Raw genomic sequence first — 24948 nt, forward strand, 5'->3', positions numbered from 1 at the left:
TGCTAATGGGTAGAGTGCTTAGAACAAGACTACCCAGGGTAGATAGAGAAACTCAAAGCAACAGACCGACGAAAAAAAAACAACAGGAGCGAGGAAAAGAACTAACTACACTTCTTCCAGGAAGTGTAGTGCGAATACTGAACCAGCACGGAGTCTGGAGGAGGAAAGGTCAAGTGATACGTGAAGTAGCACCCAGATCATACGAAGTCGAGCTAGAGGAAGGAGGAAGATGGCGTAGAAACCGAAGACATCTGAGATTGGTCAAGGAATCGTTTCGCAACAACAGAAACGAAGCGAATGAAAGAAGGCCGAGTAGAAACACCGGTCACAACACAGGAGATGAATCGCTAATATACAGATGTCCAACAGCCAGACATTCAACGCCAAGATCTCCCACAGCGGCAACAGTCTCAGGGTTGTCAAGCCCTCCAAATCCAGCCACAGCTCCAGGGGGTTCGACTTCAAGACCAATGCCCGAACCCGACAACCAAACAGGCTCCAGATCCGTCACCTCGTCAAAAGATGGTCGTTTGGATTCACAGAACTTGAAGTCTAGAGATCCGATAGTTAGAAGGTCACAGCGCCACCGGAAAAGTCCAGATAGATTAATTATGCTGTTCTAAACTGTCAAACTGATGTTAGTGTAAGAATCATGTATATTAATGTAAAACCCACCTTAACTGAAAAGGGAAGATGTAGCGATAGCTAAAAAACCAATGTTATCTAGCTCTCTAAAGAAAGACTCATATAGTTAAAATAGATGATAAAAAACCTTTGGCCTAAAAATACGAGGTTTCTTAATAAACCAAAACTGTAATAAACGATCAGAGTTTTCTGTGACCGCGAGTAATAAACATTACGTTTTAAACTAAAACCCGTCTCCGTTCTTGTTAGAACCATAACAATACAGCAGTCCATCTTCCTTTTTAGTCTGTATTAAGCCTTTGACAGCCCTTCACCAGGCGTCGCTTTACGAGAATCTATGACGTTTCCCCTACGTCACTTCATGACAAACTCTCAGTAACAAGTGACAAACTTATAGAACATATTTTATGAACTTATGGTATTGGTTAATGGCTTACTATTTTTCCACTGCTGCACTACCTTCGTGCCGCGAGTTTCGTTGCGGCATAAGCGGCTAAATGTGCGTTTGTTTTTGTTCAAGTTTTATCAACTGAATAAATTTCCCCTTTTCCAATGTATTACTAAATTGGATAAGTTTTTACCCTTTAATGTCGCTACCTTTTCCAAATTAATGCTAATTAGCTCGTTTATTGCAACACTTTCCACAATATTGCTATTTTAGTTCCTTTTTACACTAAAAAGAGGCGCACTTTTAGCCACTCGCGTTGCTACTAGCTGATTCCATCCTTAATCATAATTAATTTTCGAGAATTTAAAAGTTCCTATTACTACCTCTTTATTTTCTTCCCTAAAACTTAGCAACATATTCAGTTGCTCTTCATAAACCTTTTTCCCACGTTTTCTAGGTATTGTTGGCATTTTTAAATGTTGTTATTCCCTCAATATTGTTGAAATTTTCGCGAGCAGACGATAAAATTCAAATTTTTGGCGCCAAAAATTATTTTCTTTGTTAACGCTTCAAGTTATCCCCGCTAGATAGCGCAAATGTTGTTGAATCGCATTTCGGAGTGATATTTAAAATTTGCGTTATGAGATTTGCGTTACGAGCGTAACGCTGAAAAATCATAACGCGTGATATAAAAAATTTATCACTGTGCAGCTGAATCGCACCCCAAGAGTGTTAAAAAATTTCTCACGGAAAGTTTTGTTACACTATATGATCAACGTAGTACATTAGTGAGAGGGGTCGGTCATTCAGCGTAATAGGTAGACACAGCTGTGCCTTTGACCGTACTAATTGAACTAAGCGTGTTGGACAGTGTTGCTAAAATGATTACATGAATATACCATAATCGGTGTACAGGAACTCTTAAAGTGATTAGCCCCTCGCATTAGTGCCATTTCTTTCAGTTAAAGTATTTACAGCAACTAAAACATTTAGCGTTATAACAGGACATGTAACGTTGTTGCCCAAACCAATTCACGACCAACCAAATATACAGAGATTGTGTGTTACTGTTGCATATGCCTAATGAAGACGTAAAACGGGGAAATTCATAGAGGGAAGCACTTGTAGTTCGTTAACGAAACGTTATAAATTCTGAACAGAAATTTAAGTTTAAAATGGACTCGCTTACAAAGTAAAGATATGTTCAATCGATGTGAAAAAACAAAACCGAATAAAAGAATGTTTGTGTGCGAAGGAGAACTAATGGTGATAGTGGAAAAAACACACACAGTGCTGTTGACACGGACACATCGTCGTCATGATTACCTGACAAAATGATATCCGTCGAATGAAGGCCAGCTTTGCAAAAAATATACACAAAAGAAAAAAAAATCATAAATGAACGACAAGGACACCCTTATTGGAACAACGAGCTCGTAAAGGTCTTAAACAAACACTAACGAAAAGAGATTATTACCGTACTCTCAGTGTTTAAAAAGAGCCAAATGAAAATGTTATGACGTGTAAGTGCCTCACCAAAGAGTTGGACACTTCCTGAATTTTTTAAAGCGATTTCGAGTCTCAAAAGATTACTCATGATTTTCAAATCATTCCCGCGATTCCCCCAAATTTTTGTTGTTTTCAACCGATTCCCCAAGATTTTTTTGTTATTTTCAATCGATTCCCCATTTTTTTTTGTTATTTTCAATCGATTCCCCATTTTTTTTGTTATTTTCAATCGATTCCCCAATTTTTTTTGTTATTTTCAATCGATTCCCCTTTTTTTTTGTTATTTTCAATCGATTCCCCAATTTTTTTTTGTTATTTTCAATCGATTCCCCAATTTTTTTTGTTATTTTCAATAGACTCCCCAATTTTTTTTGTTATTTTCAATCGATTCCCCATTTTTTTTTGTTATTTTCAATCGATTCCCCAATTTTTTTTGTTATTTTCAATCGATTCCCCAATTTTTTTTTATATATTTTCAACCGATTCCCCATGATTTTTTGTTATTTTCAACCAATTCTCCAAAATGTTTTGTTATTTTCAACCGATTCCCAATAAATTTTTGTTACTTTCAACCAATTCTCCAAAATGTTTTGTTATTTTCAACCGATTCCCAATAAATTTTTGTTACTTTCAACCAATTCTCCAAAATGTTTTGTTATTTTCAACCGATTCCCAATAAATTTGTTACTTTCAACAGATTTCCCACTAATGTTTGTTATTTTCAACCGATTTCCAATAAATTTTTGTTACTTTCAACAGATTTCCCACTAATGTTTGTTATTTTCAACCGATTCCCAATAAATTTGTTACTTTCAACAGATTTCCCACTAATGTTTGTTATTTTCAACCGATTTCCAATAAATTTTTGTTACTTTCAACAGATTTCCCACTAATGTTTGTTATTTTCAACCGATTCCCAATAAATTTTTGTTACTTTCAACAGATTTCCCACTAATGTTTGTTATTTTCAACCGATTCCCAATAAATTTTTGTTAGTTTTAACTGATTCCCATGATTCCCAACAGATAAGTACTTCATTACCAAAGGTTGATAATGGTAAAAAAGGAAAGGGGAAGTACGGTATTCGGGAAAAGGCAAGCATCGACAGACGAATAACACATATAACCCGCTTTAGTGTATGACGCAATGAAGAATTTACTGGCTTAACACGGAAACGTTGCGAAACAAAAACACAATTTTAAAAAGATTATACAATTTAGCTCTAAATAAACACAATACATTGTACCTACGTACAAATACCCATAAATAGGTAATTTATTTCAAACGAGAAAAAGATAGGCGTGAACGAAATGAGGAATATGGAACAGAAAAGGGTCGGAAAGCGCCTCCCTTTCGATGTACTCGGTTTCAAGGCTATACATACATACATACATACATACTCGGGTAGTTGACGAAGGCGAGGGTGTCATTTACGAGCGAAGCTAGCCGAACTTCTACAGTAATTACCATAAGGCGTAAGTTACGGGAGCTTCCAAATGGCCAAAAGGTGTTTTCCGACGAAACGAAACGAAGAAAACACGGAAGGCGCGAGGTCTGAAGCGACCATTAAGTCGGACAAAATCTGATTAAACGGAAGACATTTTCGATCCGGAAAAGAACTGTACCCGGAAACAGACTTATTCCCCAGCTCACGTGAAAACGAACAAATCGAATTAAGATTACGATGAATGTACTCATCCTAAATAGCTAAAAGCGTGCGGTAAAAGGGTCCTGATAAATATTGGAATTGGTTCATAAGATATGTTCCATAAGTTGATCACTGCATGGTTACTGAGAGCTTGTCATGAAGTGACGTAGGTCATAGATTCTCGTAAAGCGACGCCTGGTGAGGCGATGTCAAAGTCTTAGTACAGACTAAACAGGAAGATGGGTAGTCAATTCTCGCGTCGTTCTCGCACAAGCTCGAGCTGTAAGTCTCTAGCATTACGAAGTATAAGTAGTGTCTTACTTATGAAACATATCTTAAAAACGTATGGTACAATGCGTTGGTTTGATTATGGACTACTAAATTAAATTGGAACCTCAGTTACGTATGAGCTGAAACCTCCATTGCTAAGGGCACGGGGTGGACCTGGGTCGAATGCCCATCTAATATGCTATATGCAACACCCGGAAATACTATAGTACCCCCCCCCCCCCCAAAAAGGGTCTCTAAAAAACACGCAACCTTACCACGAACTAGTTAGTATACCAACATTTCCAAGTATCAAATATACTGTATGAAAGCGTAGCAAAGCCAAGGCCTAGGAAACAGCCGAGTTCTTACAGCGAACGCTATAGCACTAGATATATCTCTAGAAAAGCGCGGTAGCGGATGATTCTTGTTGGTTCAGCTGACAAGGTTGGGCAGATCCACCCGCTTCGTCACCGACTACGGCCCATTGATCATCTCTTGACAGTAGGACGAGGGAAATACTATAAGGGGGAACCTATATAAACCAGTCCTCCACCCAACAACCCAAATAAAGAGAGAGATACCACCCATTCCATAGCCAAGGCCCAACTAGTCTCAAATCTCAGACTCCTCTAACGGAGGGATTATATGACCCGGTACGCGGCAAACGAATCTAGAAGACTTATCCAACAAACTGTCCACCCTTCCTCCCTTATATAACAAATGACACTAAACCTTACTCTACCACGATGATGACGATAGTTTTTACCCTGGCCATAGACACTCAAAACTTATTTCTAGAATGGCAATTGAACCGTGAGATTTCTTCCTTGGTTTGTGATGAAAATAACTACAAAAATAAAAAGAAGCAAATGAAGACGATGCAGATTTCCTGTCTAGAGTTCTTCTCTCTCTTGATTTCAAATCTTCATCTTCACTCGCCAAGCAAACCAAGGCTTAGCAGTATAGCAACTTCAAGTTCAACTAGCAAAGCCCGTGTATTCAAAGAGACACCCCCGACTCTTGAAGACGAAGCAGGTGGGAGTGTTAATGCCCTAGCTCTACTGATACTAGGGTGCAGTCGTACGGCACGACCCCGAAATAACACGATGTCTTCCGGTTTGGTTCACATCGTCACACCTCCCTCGACCAGCGTATTAGGAATGATTACTACGTCCCCCAGACCTCTTTATAACACCAACTACGTGTATGGATGAATGGTATCACGTCCAACGCTTTCGAGAATGCAATACAGAAAACGGACGATCTGCTTGGATCTTCGCATTATAGATGATACACTTTCGCATTGGGATGACTAAAATAGGGGGTCTACGAATGACATCTTTTCGGAATCTGATGACAAGATCTCGAGGATGTCCGACTCTCAATGTAGAGAGATAGAATCGAGCGGGATTAACCTTGAAGATGGCGGGAACTTGAGAGGGTCAAGCACGTGTCTGAAAGGGGCCAACTTCTCAAGAGGAATGTCTCTATCACGCAATTCGATTAGATTAAGTTGTAACGAGGGAAAAGTCACTCCAGAAGTAAGAAGTTGAAACAAACGTTTTGGATGAACGAAGCGATGTTGTTGAAAGTAGTGAGAAAGTGGAGGTTCAGAGCAAAAAAAGTTCTTATGAGGAGCAGGGAGATGGTCAGATTGGAAAGCTGGAATCCTGTCTATAATGTGAAACGGCAGTGCTCCCCATGAATTTCATACGGCCAGCCAAGCCGGGAGTGTATCCATAATGGTAACCAATAACGCTCCCATGCAGTTGTCCACATGACCAGAGTCCCAGCACCCTATAGGTAATAAAGTGTAAGCGCTCCCGAATCCCAATATATAACCTCCCGGCCCCTCTTAGGAAATATATGGGAAGCATTTTGTTTTGAACCCAACACTTTAGCAAACTCAAATCTATTAGGTCCATTGCAATGAGAAATTAGGTGCTACTTCTATCTTCATCTAGGCTATATACAGGGTGTTTCTGATAAGTCTGGCATAAATTAAGGTGCATGCTCTTTGGGCAATTTTGAGTCTGCAATGTTCTATCTTCGGGGCCACTGTTTTCGAGTTATGACTTGAGTGTTTTAGGGATGACCCCTTAATTAAATTACAAATCATTGTCTTTCGGTTTCTTAATTAAATTATAAGGGGTCATCCGTAAAATACTCCAATCTTAACTTGACAACAGTGGGCCGGACAGCAAAATGTCATAGAAGTTACATTTTCGGCTCAAAATCCCCCCAAGAACATCCCCCTTAATTTGTGGCAGACTTATAATAAGTAAAATTTTCTTCACTTACTGATGATGTAATTTATCTGATAATATTCCATCAAGATGCGCGTAAGTGTGACCCGCATCCGGTGTCCGGGAAACCAAATAGATCAATTCAATGCATACGCTAACGTGTAGAGTTTAATAATTATATCGAATTATAGTATACACGCTCGGTTTATTTCACTTAATCGATAAATGATTTCAGATCCATAATAATTAATGGCAGTGACTTCATCATTAGATATAATATTCATAACCAATCCGAAATGGCAATTGCGCAGTCAAGTTGAATACATACAGTGTCTCCCTTAACAGTTACCATTGAATAATTGCGGTATTAAATTGGGCTTGTATCAACCCGAAAAATAACTGTTCTTTCCATGGATTCTATGATTTTTGGCGCGGAATTAAAAACCATTTAAAAAGGCGGGGAAAAGGGGACTTTTTTTCTCTCCAGGAAACGAGAAAAATCCGCTGATTTCACGTTTCCGTCATCAATTAGGTATTTTTCAACAAAGTCGGCATCTTTCTTTTTTCCTCTCGCTATGCTACACTTGCTACAAAACCAATTCCACAAAACCGGAGCTACAAAGAGCGACTCATATTAGTACCACAATCGATTAGATGACCCGCGCCTCCTTTTCTCCATTCCCAAGCTACAGTTACGTATTTGCCTTGGAACAAGTAATGGGGTGACATCAAAAAAGGCCATTCTTAAGTCAGGGTTGCTATCATATCTCCGGATGTTTTCACCTTCAACGTCAAACCAGTGGCCAGACAACAGACACGATATCTGTTACCGTATTCCAGGGTGCTCTCTTGGCGATCTAAAAATTTCTGAGTAGATCTAGAACAACTCGCGCTCTGATACGGATCTGTATAAAAAACAGATCAGTACGAATCGCTCACTAAATCCGAACAGATGTTTAGAGGGGAAAAAATAGCGTTAAAAGCTCCGGAAATGCTGAGAATTTTATTTACAGTGCGTGCATTTTGTGGACAACCTTGTGGTATTCTAAGTCGGATTTTACGACGAAATAGAGCAAATCCGATCTTACAGCCGGTAAATAAACTAAGCCTTAAGTCACCTTGACACTTCTCTGACCTTTCGAAGAAATTTTCATCAATTCCAAGAGAGGGGCAGTATCGTCTGCTGAAACGTGACATGCGGTATGTTGGTCCAAAGACGTTAGATCGGGCTAAACAGTTACCAGTCCAGCAAATGTGCTCCGTATTGTTCGAAGCCTTATCTAACGTCTATGACTCTTTGTTGTCCACATACCGTAGGTTCCGTCTTAAGACGACAAGGTGGTCAAACACCGGACTCTATTTAAAAAGTGTCCATAGGGGGTAGGGACATAGAAGGGTGTTGATACATTGTCGTTTCTGCGCTCTCATGATACAAAATGACTACAGAGCAGGCGCCAAAAAGCGAGATGGAAAGCAAAGTTTTACCCTCGTGTCCTTCCCTCTTATTCACAACGAAAAGGTATACTGCGCACATATCATTCCAGGTTCTGTATCAACCCTGGAAGTATGAAGTCAAGCGCCTTCTACTTCATTACCACGAAGGAAGCGCATTCCCAAAAACCAACCCTCGCCTCTTATCCTACATAATAAGGGGCAGCGTGGGAACAAATAATTCCAGAGGCGGCATAGCTACGCCGCCTAATTACAAAGTTTATCTTTTACCGGGCGTTTGCCTTTTCTATTTCGAGGCCCGAGGAGGAAAAAGTGGAGCTTGAGCGAAGATTAAGAATTCAAACGCGTTATGGAAATACAACTGGGAATTTATAAAGAAAACCTAACTAGCTCGATAGCAGCTTGTAGTGACCAAACATAGATTGGAATCTTACGAGAAATTTACCACTTTCCAAGTCGCTTAAGAGGTAGGCGAGAGATTCAAATTTAACTTTTAATCTAAAGTAGCTAGGTGGAAACTTTAGAACAAGGGAGTTAGAACCGAATGTTTTAATGATATAATCTTGGAATATACATTTTTTTTGCCAAGACGAAATTGAATTTTTAAATCAGACAGAAATGGGATATTTTTAATTTTCTCTGGAACGTAAGTAACGTATCTTAGTATAAGTGTGCCATTTCTGAATACTTCCGGACACATTGATTTGCGACAGACAGGACTTAAAGGGTCTCTAAAGAAGTCGGCGGACCGTTGGATTTTTTTTGAAAACGTCGTTATTGACGTCACAATCCCCGGGGGTGAGCAAAACGAAAGTCTTTCCTTCTAGCAAACGCAGCGGGGGGTCTCGGACTCCCGCGGGTCAGAACTGGGGAAATGCCGAAGCAGGGCGGCACTCAACCAATCACAAGAGAGGGGAGGATGGGTCGGGAGAGTTTTTAAAAAAAATAATTCAACGGTCCGCCGACCTCTTTACAGTCCCTTTAAAACAAAAAGACTGGTAACTCTGAAGCCCTATCTAACGTCGTTGGATTCCCATACCGGATAGCGGATATTACCTCTTACCCCTCAAGCAGACGACGCTGCGATTTGAAAAGAGTCCATTGATTAATCTTTTTACTTGACCTGACTATTAAGTTTCTATAATAAGCCTCTTCGATGTAACTAAGGGGTAAAACTTTGCCCTTCATCTCGCTTTTCGGCGTCTGCGCTCTAGGCGTTTTGGGTCCAGCGTGTGCGCAGAGACTGCTATGGATCATCCACCTTGTGTATGTCCCGATAGCGAGAGTTGCCTACCCCCTTATTTACACAGAAGATACTTATACGTATGTTTAACTTATTTGGTCTATTAATTCACTTATGTTTTAAACTTAACTTAAAAAATTCAATTTTCCATCGTTGGAGATGAATTGTTAAATGAATTTTTAATCCTGGTCGCACTTTTTAGGAAGGCGGAGAGGGAAAGATATTTGAAGGAAATTAAATTGAGTCTGAGAGACGCGCGGCTATTAATAAAAGCAAGAGACGACGCGAGTTAGGCTTAACCGAGGCTTAATCAATCAGAAAAGTCAGAGGGAAATTAATTAGGAATATGGACATCTACGCTAAATGCAACATCGGGTATACATACGCGCCCATAAAGAGAATGTTTGGATATATTCGAACATGGAAACAAGAATGAATGTATTAATCAATTGGATTGTTTGAACGTCAACAGCTAGGCAACTCCCTTGGAAATAACGCGGGAAAGACCCGGTACCAAGGCTTAATAATTAATGTTATCGATGCGAAGATCAAATGAGAAATGACGACTCAATCTCAGAAATAAACCTCCAAGGAAACGTTTCCCCAAAATATTCGAAATTATTTCAGAAAACTATGTTTTGATCAATTAAATTTCTATATTTGGCGATAATTTAAATGTTTGGTGAAAGTATGATTTTATGGCTTGTGTTAAGGTCACGAGACTCTATAGACTAGTAGACAGTGAGAATAATTATTTGTAAGTCAATAATGGCTTAAAACTACCTCGTGACATCTTGGACTAAGTAAAGTTAGTTTAGTAAAAAAAGCGAAGTTTCTATTATTAGTCCAAGGTAACATACACGGCTCCAAGGCGACCTTCAGCGATGACCTCACACAACTATCTCCGATGACTATCTCTCATAATGGCTGGCTATACACATAGCCCACTCGATCACGAGCAACTTGCGTCCTTGAGCCTGGATCGAGTGGGCTATGCTATATACAACGAAGGTTGTGCCAATGTAATAATTACAGCCTGAATTAGTTTAATAATATTTTGGCTTCAATTATCAAAGTCTATTCATTTAGGATTAAAATAGCAGCGCAATATTTTTCAATTAATAAATAATTCGAAACCGAAACCCGGAAGGGAAGGTGCGGGGAAAGTTCGCCGCTTCCAATTAGAGAATCCATTATTCATAAGTCTTTCATTAATACAAAATGTATTCCAATACATGCAGTATGAAACGCTTCAAGGCGTGCGCTTGAATTTACGAAACGGTCTCAAAAACCGAGAGATGACATAACAGCTGCGCATTTATGTCCCCCTCATGGGTTTACTTTCATTGATTGTATTTAGGCCAATTTTTTTACTGTTGTATTGACCGCGTCTGATGGTATGTTAAGAGTAACCAAAATCGATAAAAATACTCACGTTTCATTTGAGTGAAGGTCATCTGTTCAACGTGTTGCATGACCGATTGGTAGTCGAGGGTTAACTCGAATTCGTGGGAGATCCAGGGTGTCGTCGTTACTTCTTTGTGCCACATCATGTCCACGTTAGATACTCGGTTTATTAAAGCCGAACCAACCTGTGAAACAAAATTAATTCTCAAACTTAGTCCACTCATCTAGATTATTTACCGAGGCTTAACGTTTGAACTATATAGAAAACTTAAGAGGTCAGAAGTCGGCGATAAAATAGAGTCTGGTGTTCGACCATATGGTTTTTCTAAAGATCCAAAGACGTTTGACATGGTTTCAACCAATACGGACTAAATTTGGTGGACTAGAGACAGTGACTTTGAAGCCTTATCTAACGTATTTGGATAAACATACCGGATGCTCCCTCCCTCTTAGCATTACATGAAGCAGACGATACTTCGGTCCCCCTATTCATAGCCAACTCGATCACGAACTCGACAACACAAACGCGTGCAGCTTGCGTCCTGTTGCGCCTGATCGAGTAGGCTATGTCCCATTGAAAAGAGTCTACTGATCATTCATAATCAGGTCAACGATTAAATCGCGTTTTAAGCCTTGGCAATAATTATTTCATAATAATAATTTAAGTATTGTTGAATGAGATTACTTACTTGTAAGAACGCTGTAGGATCGGTTTCTTTCAAGGCTTCTATACAGAATTGCAAGAGGCCCGTCGTTTGTTGCAGTTTGCTGGTGCAAGTGCCAACTTGTTCCCGTAACGTTTTAACCTTGTAATCCCGTTCTTTCCTGACAAACTCAACCAGCTGCAATTTCCTGGCTTGTATCGCCTCGATCAGAGCGTCGCAGTGTTCAACTATTGACAACTCAAAATCTGCGCAGTTTTCCTATAATTGAGAGAAAAAGTCCGTTAGAGAAATGTCTTAATACCAATAAACACTGACGAATGAATATATTTAGCATATTTTTTCAGTATAACTAATTGTACAGATACGTTATCAAGGACGTAAACTAAAAAACATTTTTTTATTAGATTTGGACTGTCAAAATAGGCCTAATGAAATTCACCAGGGTGTTTCTGATAAAGCTATCAGAAACTAAATGGGGTGTTCTTTGGGCGATTTTGAGTCGAAAATATGATATGACATTTTTTCGTCCGGTCCACTGTTTTAAAATCATGATTTAAGTGTTTTCGGGATGACAACTTAAATTTAATTAAGAAACTGAAAGACAGTGCTAATTTAATTAAGGGGTCATCCCTAATAGCGTTTTCCTTTGGGTCCTCGCGGAGCGCTCCCAAGGAGCAATAAAAATGGTAGTAGTAGTTTCCAGCTTCGTTAAAGACTGTTTTTGAAGAATGGGATCTCCTAGTTTTATTCCTCCATGGGAGCGCTCCGCGAGGACACAAAGGAAAACGCTATTAAACACACAAATAATATTCCAAACATAACTCGAAAACAGTGGCCCGGACGGCAAAATGTCATAGAACATTTTCGACTCAAAAATCGCCCATATTTCATTCCAACTACTCCTTTTCAAATACCCTGTATAAAACCGTAGATTTTTCTTATTCACAATGTGTAGTTAGGCTTAGCACGTCCAATAACTAACTGTAAATTAACAGAGAACTTCGTGAGATTTCGCCTAATACTCGCCTAAAAATAATCTTACAAGTTAAATATGGGTACACACACAAAAAATAAACTCTTTCCAAAGATAGACCAGCTTATTTATCAACGAAGAAGTGCATGGTGAAAGAGGTTTCCATTAAAGGGAGGGTGAAGAGGAAAATCAAGTTAGTTTTAATCGATTATTTTACTAGTTATAAGACCTATATGCATAGTGAAACATTCAGGAAATATCTCTAGAATTTTTAAAAATTCAAAAAAGGCGCCGATTTTGTCCTTTTTTTTATTATTTGAGCCCTGCACCTTTGACCAATGAGGAGGGCCCCCTCTAGCGGACAATAAAAATGCGGGAAAAACGCGTGCTGAGAGCCTGAGACAGCCTTCGCCATGTTCGCGTTCGCCTTGAGTTAAAATACGGATTGACGGATAAATTGGTCGGTAAATATAGTTAATATACAGTAAATAAATGAAGATGAAGGGAAAATACTGATAGTTGAGATATATTTCGCTAAAATTCAACGTAGAATTACGAGTGGTATATCGGGATTCTGGTGAAAACTGAAAACTTTTCTATCGGCCAAGGCTTAGTAAGTACCATTAGTCCATTGCAAAATACAAATAGATTTTTAATTACAATCTTGATTTAAACGTACAAATTCTTGCTCCTAAATTAGGTTTGAATGATAATGGCAGAGTTTATAGATGAATTGGGGATTCATCCCTACCAATTTGAACCACTGGTTGTGGACCACCCCCATTATTTTGAAAATGATGAAAGTGACGAAGAAAATGATAATGGTGTTAATATCGGCAACAATAACAACAATGAACGTGTTGGTACCACAAATTGGTTAGTAGTGTATTTCATATCATAATAAGGCAATGAAGTTAAAAATTTTAAATGCTATAATCTAATAGGTGTACTTGTAACAACTGCGCGGAAATGAACACAGCACACGAAAGTGTGTGTTGCAGGGAAATAAACAGAGTTGTTGAAAAAACATCTGATTTAGCTTTTGTAATTGAATGGAGACGTTTTATTATAAACTGTCTTGATCTAGATGTACTTGAGCCAGCATATTATACCTACGTTGATGAAACGCATGACAGGAATGAGGATAATATTCACGAGTAAGTACTCTGGAATTATTTGCATAGTAGAAGGCACTCATGAATGCTAACTGAATTTTCAATTTGGGCTTAGTTTGTTTGAAAACTAGACAATAATAGCTATGTTCAGTTCATTTTTGTTAATTTTAATTCATGTTCAAATCTAACTCAGAGAGACCTTCAATGAGTGTTACTGGCAATTATATGTATTACGTATTATTTTATAAGACCAATAATTTGAAATTTTAGAAGTTATCGATATGTTGCTTATCGGCAATTTATAAGAATTATTTTTAAACGTTTGGGGCGGAAACGTAGGACTCCCATTCCCAGCTGTGTTGTGGCGAAAATTAGAAGCACTTGGCCCTCAGAAGAATATTGTGGGTTCAAATACCCAAGATTTGATGATTAAATTTACAATATCACGTGAAATAATAAATAAATAAATAAGCAACAACGATTGGTTTTTTTTATTGAAATCTTGATTTTAATTTTGCTACTAAGTCGGCTTTGCTGACATCCTTAGAATATAAGGAAGACAGTGTAGCTACTCGTGAGGGAGTAGTGATTAAATCTGTAGCAACAGAGTGAACTGCTTGTTCATAAGAGAGTTGCATTAATTTTCCCACATATTCTGTAAAGAAATGAAACATTTTCAAGTTTGTACCCTAATAAAAGAATCAGTACTAACACGCACCATATGTACTTTCTACCAAAACTTTTCGCACAGTAGCTGCTCCACTTTTAGCCTTAGGGTAAGATATGTAGAATTGTTCTTCTCCTTTGGCTGTTTTAGCTTGTTCTTTGTGACCATTTTCATTGTAATGGAGTGCAGCAAGATAAATCCTGTGTTTGGAATTTAATTGCCTGAGAAAATGTACCCATACAGCAAGCTCAGGGCGTATAAAAAACGAACCTCGACTGCATTGAGTCTTTTGTAAAATGGTACATTTTTGGGCTGAATGAATTCAGCACAGAATGGAAAACTTCCACTGAGTAGGTTTGATATTTCGAGGAAAGTTGGTAAATAGCGGCAAGTGTGTAAGGAGAATTTACTACTTTGCTAACTTCGTCGAAAAGTTTGGTGCCTAAAATATAATAACTGTAGTTTAGATTTTGATAGAATTAAATTTGTCGAAAGAATATATGTTTCAGATCTTCCAAAATTATTTCGTCAATTTGCAAGTTATCGTTATTAACAATTAGAAACTAAAAACTACGCTTCTTCTGAGACTGGTTGTTTGTTTTTATATGAAATCTGTTACTCGCCTCTTGCGAGCCATATCCTTTCATCTCGTTCTTCAAGCGGGCCATGTTGGCATTTCGGAAATTCTTTTCCATGTCCTTCATGAACATCAGTAATATGATTTAACATAGAGAGCCATTTATCCTTTCTTTCGTCTCTTGTCGTTGATGATGCCCCAACCCAATATATGTGGTTTGTTATCCCAGGTATCCACAAATTTAAAGCACTGTAACTTTTTTTCTTTGCAATTACTGCTAGTTTGGCCTTTATATCTGAAAACAAAGCAAAACTGACTTCATTTGCAAAATGGGGTGTACCTTTAGAGTTGATTTGTCAAATTGCATTTAGTAACTAGCTCACAATGTTGTAATCTGAGTCGAGCTAACCAACCGATTTCAGCATGCTATTTGGCACCTCCACATCAAGGTTTCAACTCTTACTTTTGGCAACATGCCAATTATCAAACTCGTGGATAATGTCAGTGTGCGTGTCCCTCAAATAAGCTATAACCCCTTGATTACGGTCAGTAACTATTTTGGCGATTCCAATCATCATATTTGAGAAAAATTCCAGTCCTCTTTTCAATCCTTCTAATTCCATCTGGTTAGATGCCGTTACGTCAGTGGACTGGAATAATTTGTTGCCATTGATAAAGTTCTTCACAAGCTTATTTTATATGACCTGCTATTACCTGAACAAGTTCAACATGGAGTATTTTGTTCGTTTCTGCATCCATAAAAGTGTATGTCCCATACTTTGCAGAGAAGCCAGGACTATCAGCTCTACCATCACCGCAAAGAGTATATTTCTTCGCAGGATCTGATAGCAATAGATCTTCTTGTTCTTTGACCCAAAACTTCAAAAATGGTTAGATACAAATGTCTATATCTCAAATTTATGACAATACCTTTTCAATTATGGGATGAAACATCCTTTGATATAGGAAATACATGCGGATTGAAAAAACTTTTATATTCAAGTTTTTAAACACTCGCAAACATTTTGAAGGTATTTCCCCAGAAAAAAATATTGCTGCTGCCAAGAGGTAATTTCCCCACGAAGTTTGTCCAAAGCTAGATTGACTTTCCCAAACATCATTGTGACCTGCTAAACATTCCGTTTTGATTGTCAAACATGAGCCAGAAATATTTCTAGTCAAATGGACAATGGGATTTTGGCAATCTTGCCTCCGGCAAAATTTAAATAGTAGAAGTAATTGGGAGATGAAAACAATGTATTTGTCCTCTAAGTGGGGCTTAGTTTCTGGAACAAATCCCTCTATATATCTGCATAATAAGTTTGAAAATTTTGAAAGTGACCTTTGATATAAAATTGAGAAGAAATTTAAAACTAACTCATCTTCCGATTGTATTGCTTCACTCTCTTGTGTGCCAGAAAGACTGGGTTCATATGAAGAACTGGAATCTATTCCTAAGGCCTCGGTAGAATCACTGCAAGTTTGAGACCCTATGGGTTCTGGCACAGGTTTCTCGTCTTCCAAAACTAGCTCCTCACGAAAAAGATCTTCAGTGTCAGATAACACATGACTCCTTTGATACTCATTTTCAGTAGAAACCTGAAGTTCAAGTGTGCCCGCTGTAAAATTTTATCGCAAATTGTACCTGATAACTCTTATGAAATTTAGCCTTAGTTAAATATCAGAATAAACTGTAGTTTCTAACATGTATTTGCAGCAGCCTCTCCAATATGATGACTACTTTGTACCGTATCTAATTTGGCCATTTTTCGAGATGATACTTCTCCCCAAACGCTAGGTACAGCAGTTCTTTTCAAATATTTTCGTTTATCACTTGCATAAGAACTTGGGGTGAAATGAATGGAGCACACTCTCAACTTCTTCCTTGGGATCCAATCTCCCTCTTTACCAATTGCGTTTTTCCACTGACGTAGAATTTCTGGGTTACTAGGAAAACTGTGAAATTTCACATCTTTTCCTCGGCAATTTTCTTGAGTGTTAGTGCAGCCCGGAACCGCGCAAATATCACCCGACATCTCAATATTTTGTTACTAAACTTTTACGTTCACTTTTAAAATACTGTATGATATATAATTTTGCATTAGGTACATAACATTTGTCAAATGTGTACATTTGTTACTAATACTTACTAAGCCTTGGCCGATAGAAAAGTTTTCAGTTTTCACCAGAATCCCGATATACCACTCGTAATTCTACGTTGAATTTTAGCGAAATATATCTCAACTATCAGTATTTTCCCTTCATCTTCATTTATTTACTGTATATTAACTATATTTACCGACCAATTTATCCGTCAATCCGTATTTTAACTCAAGGCGAACGCGAACATGGCGAAGGGCGAAGGCTGTCTCAGGCTCTCAGCACGCGTTTTTCCCGCATTTTTATTGTCCGCTAGAGGGGGCCCTCCTCATTGGTCAAAGGTGCAGGGCTCAAATAATAAAAAAAAGGACAAAATCGGCGCCTTTTTTGAATTTTTAAAAATTCTAGAGATATTTCCTGAATGTTTCACTATGCATATAGGTCTTATAACTAGTAAAATAATCGATTAAAACTAACTTGATTTTCCTCTTCACCCTCCCTTTAAGCGAGCGAGGAAGGACCGCACCGCAATATCAAAAATAATACGTGGTACTCTGGCTAGCTATAGTTTTATCCACTTCCCACGTAATAAAAACAGACAAAAGAGGAGACTAGCTAGGAGGCTAAAGTATAAAAACAAAAAAGGCGCCTATCTATCTTTCCTCTTTTTATTTCCCTAGCTGGCTTCTATAGTGATTCCAGGAGCAGATGACAAAGGAGTCTCGGACGCTAGCTTCCACAATATAGAGGGCAATGGCACCCGCGTACGTCACAGCTGTAGCGGTATCGTTTGCCATAGACGCGCTATCAGACATTATAGCAGACGATGCTTTTGGTGGATTATATCTGGCACCAAAGTCTGCTGGGAATTTGTTTTGTAATAACGGACTAACGGTGGCTACTGAGGTTCGTCTTATCCGATCGCGACATAAATATACACAATATAATTATACTTTATTCAAACAGCTGTAACCGTTGGTATTAAGATAAAAGATAAGACTAGGCCTACATTTTGTGACTTTAAACCTACTAAATAGTAAATTAAGTCCAAACTAGCAGAGAAACCCAGGTAAGCCAAGGCTTAATTAACAATTTGTGCCCAGTGGAATGATTGGGCTCGGGTTTTCAAAAGATAAAAGCAAGGTTTTAAAAGATGCCGAAACACAATGTTATAAATGTGTTTTAGGGCCAAAATATTCCGTATGTTTTTGAATTAATTGACTGCTACAAGAGGTTGGAAACGAAATCACTGTCTCTTACTTTTTGGGTTTTAAAAGATCGTGAGTGATTTCTTTTCCCAACCTCTTGTAGCTATCATTTAATTCAAAACGAAATTAAGAAAAAATTGGCACTGAAACACATTTTAGTTTTTTAATAGTGTACGTTACTCGCTGGGCTTTTCATTATCAATTTTAGTCTAAATAAAAGATTAAAAAGCCGTTGAAATCCATTTTTAACTCTAATACTCGTTAAGCCTAGGCTAATTATAAGCAGACGATACGTATTTTTAAAGAGAGGCTCCAGACGCGATTTCCCAGATCTCCTTTCGAGACTTTGCAGCCACGCTATTGGTTGGAAAATAAAGCTCAAATTTCCTACGAGAGGTGGCACTGGCGTAATGATTTTGGTTAATAACCGTGACGTTCGCGGATCCCATTGCCCTCTACATTATGGAAGCTAGCGTCCGAGACTCCTTTGTCATCTGCTCCTGGTGATTCTCAAGAATTCTATACGAGAAACGATACAAAACTCTGGAGCGTCAATAGACCATTATCATTATTTTTTAGAAGTAAACGGCGACGCTTTTCTTTTCTTTCTTTCTTGCCTTTTCACCAAGAAAATTCTCACAATAGAGTAGCTGTTACAGAAAAGACTAAAAAATATCCAAGAAGGACAATTCTCGACTCAGAATAGGAATGTGGAAACATGGATATCTGTAAATACTACGTATTATTATGGATTCCCATCTCTTACCTTCACTCCACAAGGCACTTCGCATAGACGCCCGTTCAGCAGAGAAAAAAATACGACTTACAAGCCCCCCCCCCCAAATTGTGAGGGAGAGGGAAATTCGTGCGTTCTCTCTTCACGCATGGGCGAAATTTCAAACTCACACTCAGAGCTGTAGTTCCTTCCCCCACTAGATCTAGCTACTTCCGACTCAATTTAGAGCCACCTCACATCGCGTATTTGGGGCCAACTTTTCGCCCTAGTTGGGAATCCATAATACCTAGTAGTATTATACCTCAGTGACGATACTTTTTGCTGTATCTTGTAAGCAAACTGAAAATTCGTCTGCTAACACATGTGACTCAACTGCAGCGATTTACCTTGTCAGTTGAAATCTTCGAAGGAAACAAACCCATTTGTACAAATGTAGGAGGTAAAATAGAGCAACCTTGTTGTCTTAAGACGGAACATCCTTGTGTGTATCCAAAAACGTCATATATAGCTTCAAAGTAAAGGACTTTGGTGGACTGGTAACATTGAAGCCCTATATAACGTCATTGGATCCGCATACCGGATGTTCCTTCCTAACCCCAAAATCTAGCAGACGACATTTCGGTACCCCTTTTGTTGACTGTCTATTCCTAGAAGAAAACCAATTGCTCTTTTTTTGGGGTGGATATCATGGTTTTAGAAAAGATCGAATCATAAATATTTAAGTCTTAAGCAATTTGTTAAAAAGTTCCCTGAAATAGGCCCAATTCCGAATTCTCCGTATAAAGGCTTGATGTAAATCTATGACGCCAGACAGAACATCATTTTACCCATGATACTTTGCCTAATTTATAAGTCCTACATCTTATCTTTCCTTTAGCCGTTTCCAAAAAAACTGTCACGAGAAAAAATATTGCGTCTTTGATGATACAGCTCGAAATCTGCACAATATAGCAGCTCTTGCACCCGTGGGTTGTCCTTAAAACAACATTTTGTCCAAAGGTGACAGTCTGATCTATTGAAGTTTCTTTGGAAGCGGCTCAGCATCCAATCACCCACCTACTTCTAGTGTTTGCTTAAAAAGAGTATCTAGTACCCCAAAAAAAAGTAGAACGTTGGTTGGAAAAAGGCCTATAGAGACCATAGTCCCGAGAAAGAAGAGGCGATAGACGAAGAAGCTCTAGGAGATGGGAGAAGGTCCCTTTTCCCTAACTTCTCTTCTCTTATAAAAGGTAAAGTTAATCCCTTGGGAGCTCAGTGTCAACTTATCAGTTCTAGGGATTTGGGATACAGAAAAAAAAGTAAGTATATATAAGTATATTTAAAAGTCAAACTTCCCCGGAGGAGATCTACAATTTCCCGCCAAGAAGTTAAAAGCTAACTCCAGAAAGAAAAGCACGAAATAAAATAAAAACACTTATTTTGATATAAAATCATCAAACAAGATGTTGCGTAAGAGTAAGCTTACTTTAAACGGGCCTGTAAAGATGGCATTGGCGGGTGCGGGTGAAAATTATTTAAAATACGCCAGGGACACGTGACCTTGGTTGGAGAGGCGTGGCTCAAAGAAACTTAGTTAGAACGATATATATTTTGAAAACTATATATAGAACTTCGGGGAATTGGCGCTGCAATTTCGGGGAAAACCAAGTACTAGAAATGTTCAGTCCCACTCCATGTGGAGTCTTTGTACCATGACGTCACGTGGTAACGTATTTCCAATCGTTTTTAACCACCTTCCAATGCCTTCTTTCAAGTCACTTTATAGTAAGTTCGCCAATTGTATCGTTACCAACTTGCACACGTAAGGAAAAGTTTAAATTATCTTGTTCCTTTTTATCTCTGTCGCTATACCCCGCCTCTTCTTTCATACCCCTCCGTCCCGTGGAAGGGGGTCCGGAACTATGACGCGCGCCCAGATTACTCTGTTCTCCATTCCTACTTTTAAAATCAAATCTATCCCTGACAGTACGTACTAATGGCGGCGTACCATTAAACGCATATTTCTCTGTAGTAATTTCCTGTGTTACTAACGAAATAGTTTATTGATTGTTAAACTTTGAAACGGTCATAACTCTAGCTTAAAGTAACTTCCATAGAATTCCCTTGAGAATGAGATAGTCCTAATTGTCATTTATCCCATGATACCAAAATACTTTGCAGTTTAGCACTAGTTTTCAATCAGAGTTCGTGATAACAATGTTTATAAAAACTCAAGTTTGTCCCAATACGAAAAAAGAAGGCACCAACCAGACGGACGGACAGGACAAGGACAACCTCTGGGAGTCTGGATCGATATAAAACTCCCAACGTGGTGGTGCTTCAAGTAATGAAATTAATTCTTTGAAGACCACCCAAAAAAATTTAGTTCGCAAAGTTATACGATTCTAAAAAAAGGTTTTTCTTAGCAATGCTCGGAAGGTTTTTTGGGGGCTAGCGGAATTGTTGGGGTTCTTTTGTTAAAGAAATTCCTTTTGAGTACTTACGGTGACTTTTTCCGTCATTCCTTTGAGTCGTTGAATGAATTCCGTGGCGCTCTTCGCCTTCTCGGACAACGCTTGCAAGTTCTGCGAAAGCTCGGTCTGTCAAAAGAAACAAAAGACTAAAATTAATATCACAGTCAACTTACATTCAACTCAAAAGAATCATAAATGCGCGTTCAAGCGCAGATCCCATAACCGTGTTTTTATCTCAATGCGCATTTACTGTTTCGAACTTTCTCACGATTAAAGGGATACGTCCGGCTAGAATGTTTTAAGTTTTAAATCGAAGGAACGTATAAAATAATGAATATATCAATTGGAACCATATTTCTATCTATAACATTAAAGACGATATGAGCAATTAAGTTTCCGTAATGGACACTACGCGTTAGGCTTACCCGCGAAGCACTAGGAAGTACCGCTATTGGACGTCTAGCACCACCTGACTGATTCCTCCAATAAGGGTACGTCCCAGTGCTTCGCGTGAAAGCCTAACGCATAGTGTCCATTACGGAAACTTAGTTGCTCGTATCTTTTTTTGATATTGTAGATAGAAACAAGGTTCCAATTGATATATTCATTATCTTAAACGCTTTTTAGATTAAATAAAGAAAAGTCCCCCTTTAAACGTTTATCTTCTATATCTATGTAATCAAAATTCCTGACTGACTGACTGATAATCAACACCAGGGAGGAGGAATTCCTCCTCCCTGATCAACACCCAAAACCTTCCGCTTTACCCTGGTTACTGAAAATAGTTTGGAAGGAGGATTTTAGTGTTAAACATGCTACCATCAGTGCTGACGGCAACGCTACTAGTTTCATCATAAATATACGAGTATTAAACGAATTGACGAATTAGGCCTAACTGTAATTATATTTTTCTGATGTAGAGAAAAAAGGTCACTTTACAAATCTCAACGTTTTAGCCCGAAAATCATTTTAATAAAGCACGAAAATACAGAAAAACCCCGGGGCGCAAACTTTAGGGCATAGATTAGGTAATGTACAACGCCGGGAGAAGAGAAGAGACTCGGGTAAAATATAGAATGTACATACAGTACGACGCCACCTCATAGAAAGCGAGCGTGGCTATCTTATTTCCAAATTAATATTCGCAACAGCGTATCGTACACAGGAGCAAAAGAGCGCGTTCCAAGGCGATAAATAACCCGAGAAAAGGGGAAGGATGTATACGTTGCTATATAAAATTCTCCCCCCCCCCTTCATGAATGCGGGAGGCGCCAAGGCTTAAGGGAAGAGGACAGGGACCCAGGACAGAATGTGTCCTTTAAATTTAACGACTCTGACAACCCCTTTTCCGCCCCGGCCATCATTCTAAAAGAAGGGGTGCCGGGTGGGAGTAAGAATATCAGCAACAAAACGAACAATAATTCTAAACTCGCAACGACTTGCTAGCATTTCCTCAGGTCTATCTGAGTGAATATGTTAGATACTCGCGTGAAAAGACGCGTACTGAAAATACTTAGTTTAAAGAATAGAAGGATTCATACCATTTACACAAGAAGGCCTGGCTTTAAACTCACCCAGTGAGTCAGGCCTCTGTGTAACACGTGAAGCCTGGCCTCCATGTGTAAATGGTATAAATCCTCCTAGTCTGTAACCTTCGTATTGACAAAAAAGAAATTAAAATCATACAATAGATGAGCCGTAAAACTGTCTGGGCACCGAATACCTTGTTTTTTCATGAGTTTACCGTTTTTATTTAACTTTCATTGGTTATCTGCAAGCGTTTTTGTAAAGTTTTTAAAAAAACTTAAAAGGGATACTCTTGGCAAGGTTTATTTCCTTTTTGTAATTGAAAGAGCATGTAAAATAATGAATATTTCAATTGGAACCATGTTTCTAACTACAATATGAATAATTAAGTTTCCGTAATGGATACTACGCGTTAGGCTTTCCCGCAAAGCACTAGGAAGTACCCCTATTGGACGAATCCGTGAGGTGGTACTAGGCGTTCAATAGGGATACTCCCTAGTGCTTCGTCGAAAAGCCTAACGCGTAGTGTCCATTACTTACTTAATTGGTCGTATCTTCTTTAATATTGTAGATAGAAACATGATTCCAATTGACATATTCATTATTTTATACTCTGTTTTAATGAAAAAATCTAGCCTCCCTTCAATTATATCCAAATTTACAGTTACAATACTCACAATGGAATTGAATAAATTCACGCTATCTCGAATAGCTTACGGAAATAAGAAAACAAAACCATGGAAAAATATTTTATATCGCGTATTTTTTCCATTGTGGAAATCGTACCTAAGTTAAGCAGCGTCGTAACACTGGTAAACCGTTATCTACGCAACTTCGAATGTGGTACATTCTCGAGGTAAGAATTAAAGGCCAGATATATTTTTGTTTGGACGTCGGGCGTCGGTCGTCTCGCCTTCTTGTATTCGAAAACAAATTCCATACTTTTGTTGAAGCGAAATTTTGATGGCACTACCCATTTACGAAATGGCCATTTTCCCCAAAAGGCATTTGGATATCGTACTATTTTTCTAACACAAGGAAAGGAAGCTCTTTCTCTATGGCTACACACGCCGCTACACGATATTGGAAACGATTTCCTCGATTCAAAGGATTTCTTTATAAAGAGTGTTTTAGCAATATTACGGTATTATTTTCTTACAATCTAGTGCGGTGTTTGGCCATGACTGGACTGTGTGTGTGTGTGTCGTGAGCTTTTAAACCTGTGCCGTGAGATATTCATATCAAGTTTAAAATTTGTAGACAAATAATCGTTAATAGGGTTCATAGAGAAAATTTACATAATACAGGGTGTTTCTGATAAGTCTGCCATAAAATAAGGGGGATGTTTTTGGGTGCACGATTTCGAGTGGAAAATGTAACTTCTATGACATTTTGTCCTAAGGGGCTCTGTTTTCAAGTTAAAGTTTACAGTATTTTACGAATGACCCCTTAAAATTTAATTAAGAAACTGTACTAGACAATGATTTCTAATTTAAATAAGGGGTCATCACTAAAACACTCAAATCAGAAATCGAAAACAGTGGCCTTTGAGGCCAAATGTCCAAAGAACGAACATCCCCTTTAATTTATGCCAGACTTATCATAAACACCCTGCATATTACTGAATAGGTCTATGCCACGTGGTAGTTTTAATTCATTTTTGTCCTACAAATAATAATTCTCACCGTCTCAATAGTCTAGTGCCCCCTTTTAACACAGGCTATAAAATCATATTTTGAACAGAATTTAGTCGTTTGTGTCAAAGTCAAATATCGAAATTATTCAAAACAAATTTCTCTGAAATGGAAAAGATAAATTCACATGGCAAGATGCGCCATATATTTATAATCGGACCAATTATAACCACATTGTAACATTTGGGAAACACTGATCCACTGTTTTCCTACTACGCCGATTAAGTATATTTGTAAAATGATTCGTAAATAATTTTCTACTTTAATTACACTTAAACATATTTCTTTCGTCTTAACAAGTTTACGTGTTTTCCCTTTCAGCGCGGTGCAGCATGGATGACCACTTCCGGGAAACCATATACCACACCAGGCCAGCTGCAAGGGCAACCTATCAACACGTTGAAAATGCAAACTTGAGAACCTGC

At 38.4% G+C, this 24948-nt stretch overlaps 3 protein-coding genes across 7 annotated transcripts in view; 1 reads left to right on the forward strand and 2 right to left on the reverse strand.

The window, feature by feature from the left end:
* Trim9 (E3 ubiquitin-protein ligase Trim9) overlaps window positions 1-24948 on the reverse strand; it is a 341298-nt gene that overhangs the window by 31538 nt on the left and 284812 nt on the right. For all 3 annotated transcript variants that reach the window (XM_089836500.1, XM_089836492.1, XM_089836508.1), the window contains 3 exons: window positions 21333-21428; window positions 11498-11731; window positions 10837-10993 (listed from right to left, as the gene is read on the reverse strand). In XM_089836500.1, the coding sequence (XP_089692626.1) occupies window positions 10837-10993; window positions 11498-11731; window positions 21333-21428 (487 nt within the window). The remainder of the gene's footprint in view (window positions 1-10836; window positions 10994-11497; window positions 11732-21332; window positions 21429-24948) is intronic.
* Window positions 12625-14042, forward strand: LOC149717194 (uncharacterized). Its single transcript, XM_089836334.1, has 4 exons — window positions 12625-13059; window positions 13147-13322; window positions 13391-13603; window positions 13832-14042. The coding sequence occupies exons 2-4, from the start codon at window positions 13153-13155 to the stop codon at window positions 13992-13994; spliced, it is 546 nt and encodes a 181-aa protein (XP_089692460.1). The 5' UTR covers window positions 12625-13059; window positions 13147-13152; the 3' UTR covers window positions 13995-14042.
* On the reverse strand, window positions 14030-17405 carry LOC149717195 (uncharacterized). Of its 3 annotated transcripts, none has more exons than XM_089836322.1 (11): window positions 17109-17405; window positions 16956-17018; window positions 16511-16884; window positions 16184-16424; window positions 15736-16114; window positions 15520-15684; window positions 15269-15455; window positions 14852-15100; window positions 14499-14670; window positions 14280-14428; window positions 14030-14216 (listed from the first exon to the last, which is right to left on the reverse strand). In XM_089836322.1, exons 3-11 carry the CDS (start codon window positions 16839-16841, stop codon window positions 14053-14055), a joined length of 2037 nt encoding a protein of 678 aa, XP_089692448.1. In that variant the 5' UTR covers window positions 16842-16884; window positions 16956-17018; window positions 17109-17405; the 3' UTR covers window positions 14030-14052. The 3 variants fall into 3 exon arrangements, with proteins under 3 accessions (XP_089692448.1, XP_089692441.1, XP_089692433.1); XM_089836315.1 differs by having other exon boundaries at window positions 16956-17287; window positions 17383-17404; XM_089836307.1 differs by having other exon boundaries at window positions 16956-17405.

This window comes from Phalangium opilio, unplaced genomic scaffold (assembly GCF_054372755.1).
Source record: "Phalangium opilio isolate 3A_F unplaced genomic scaffold, DU_Popi_V2 ptg000003l_1, whole genome shotgun sequence".
NCBI lineage: Eukaryota > Metazoa > Arthropoda > Arachnida > Opiliones > Phalangiidae > Phalangium > Phalangium opilio.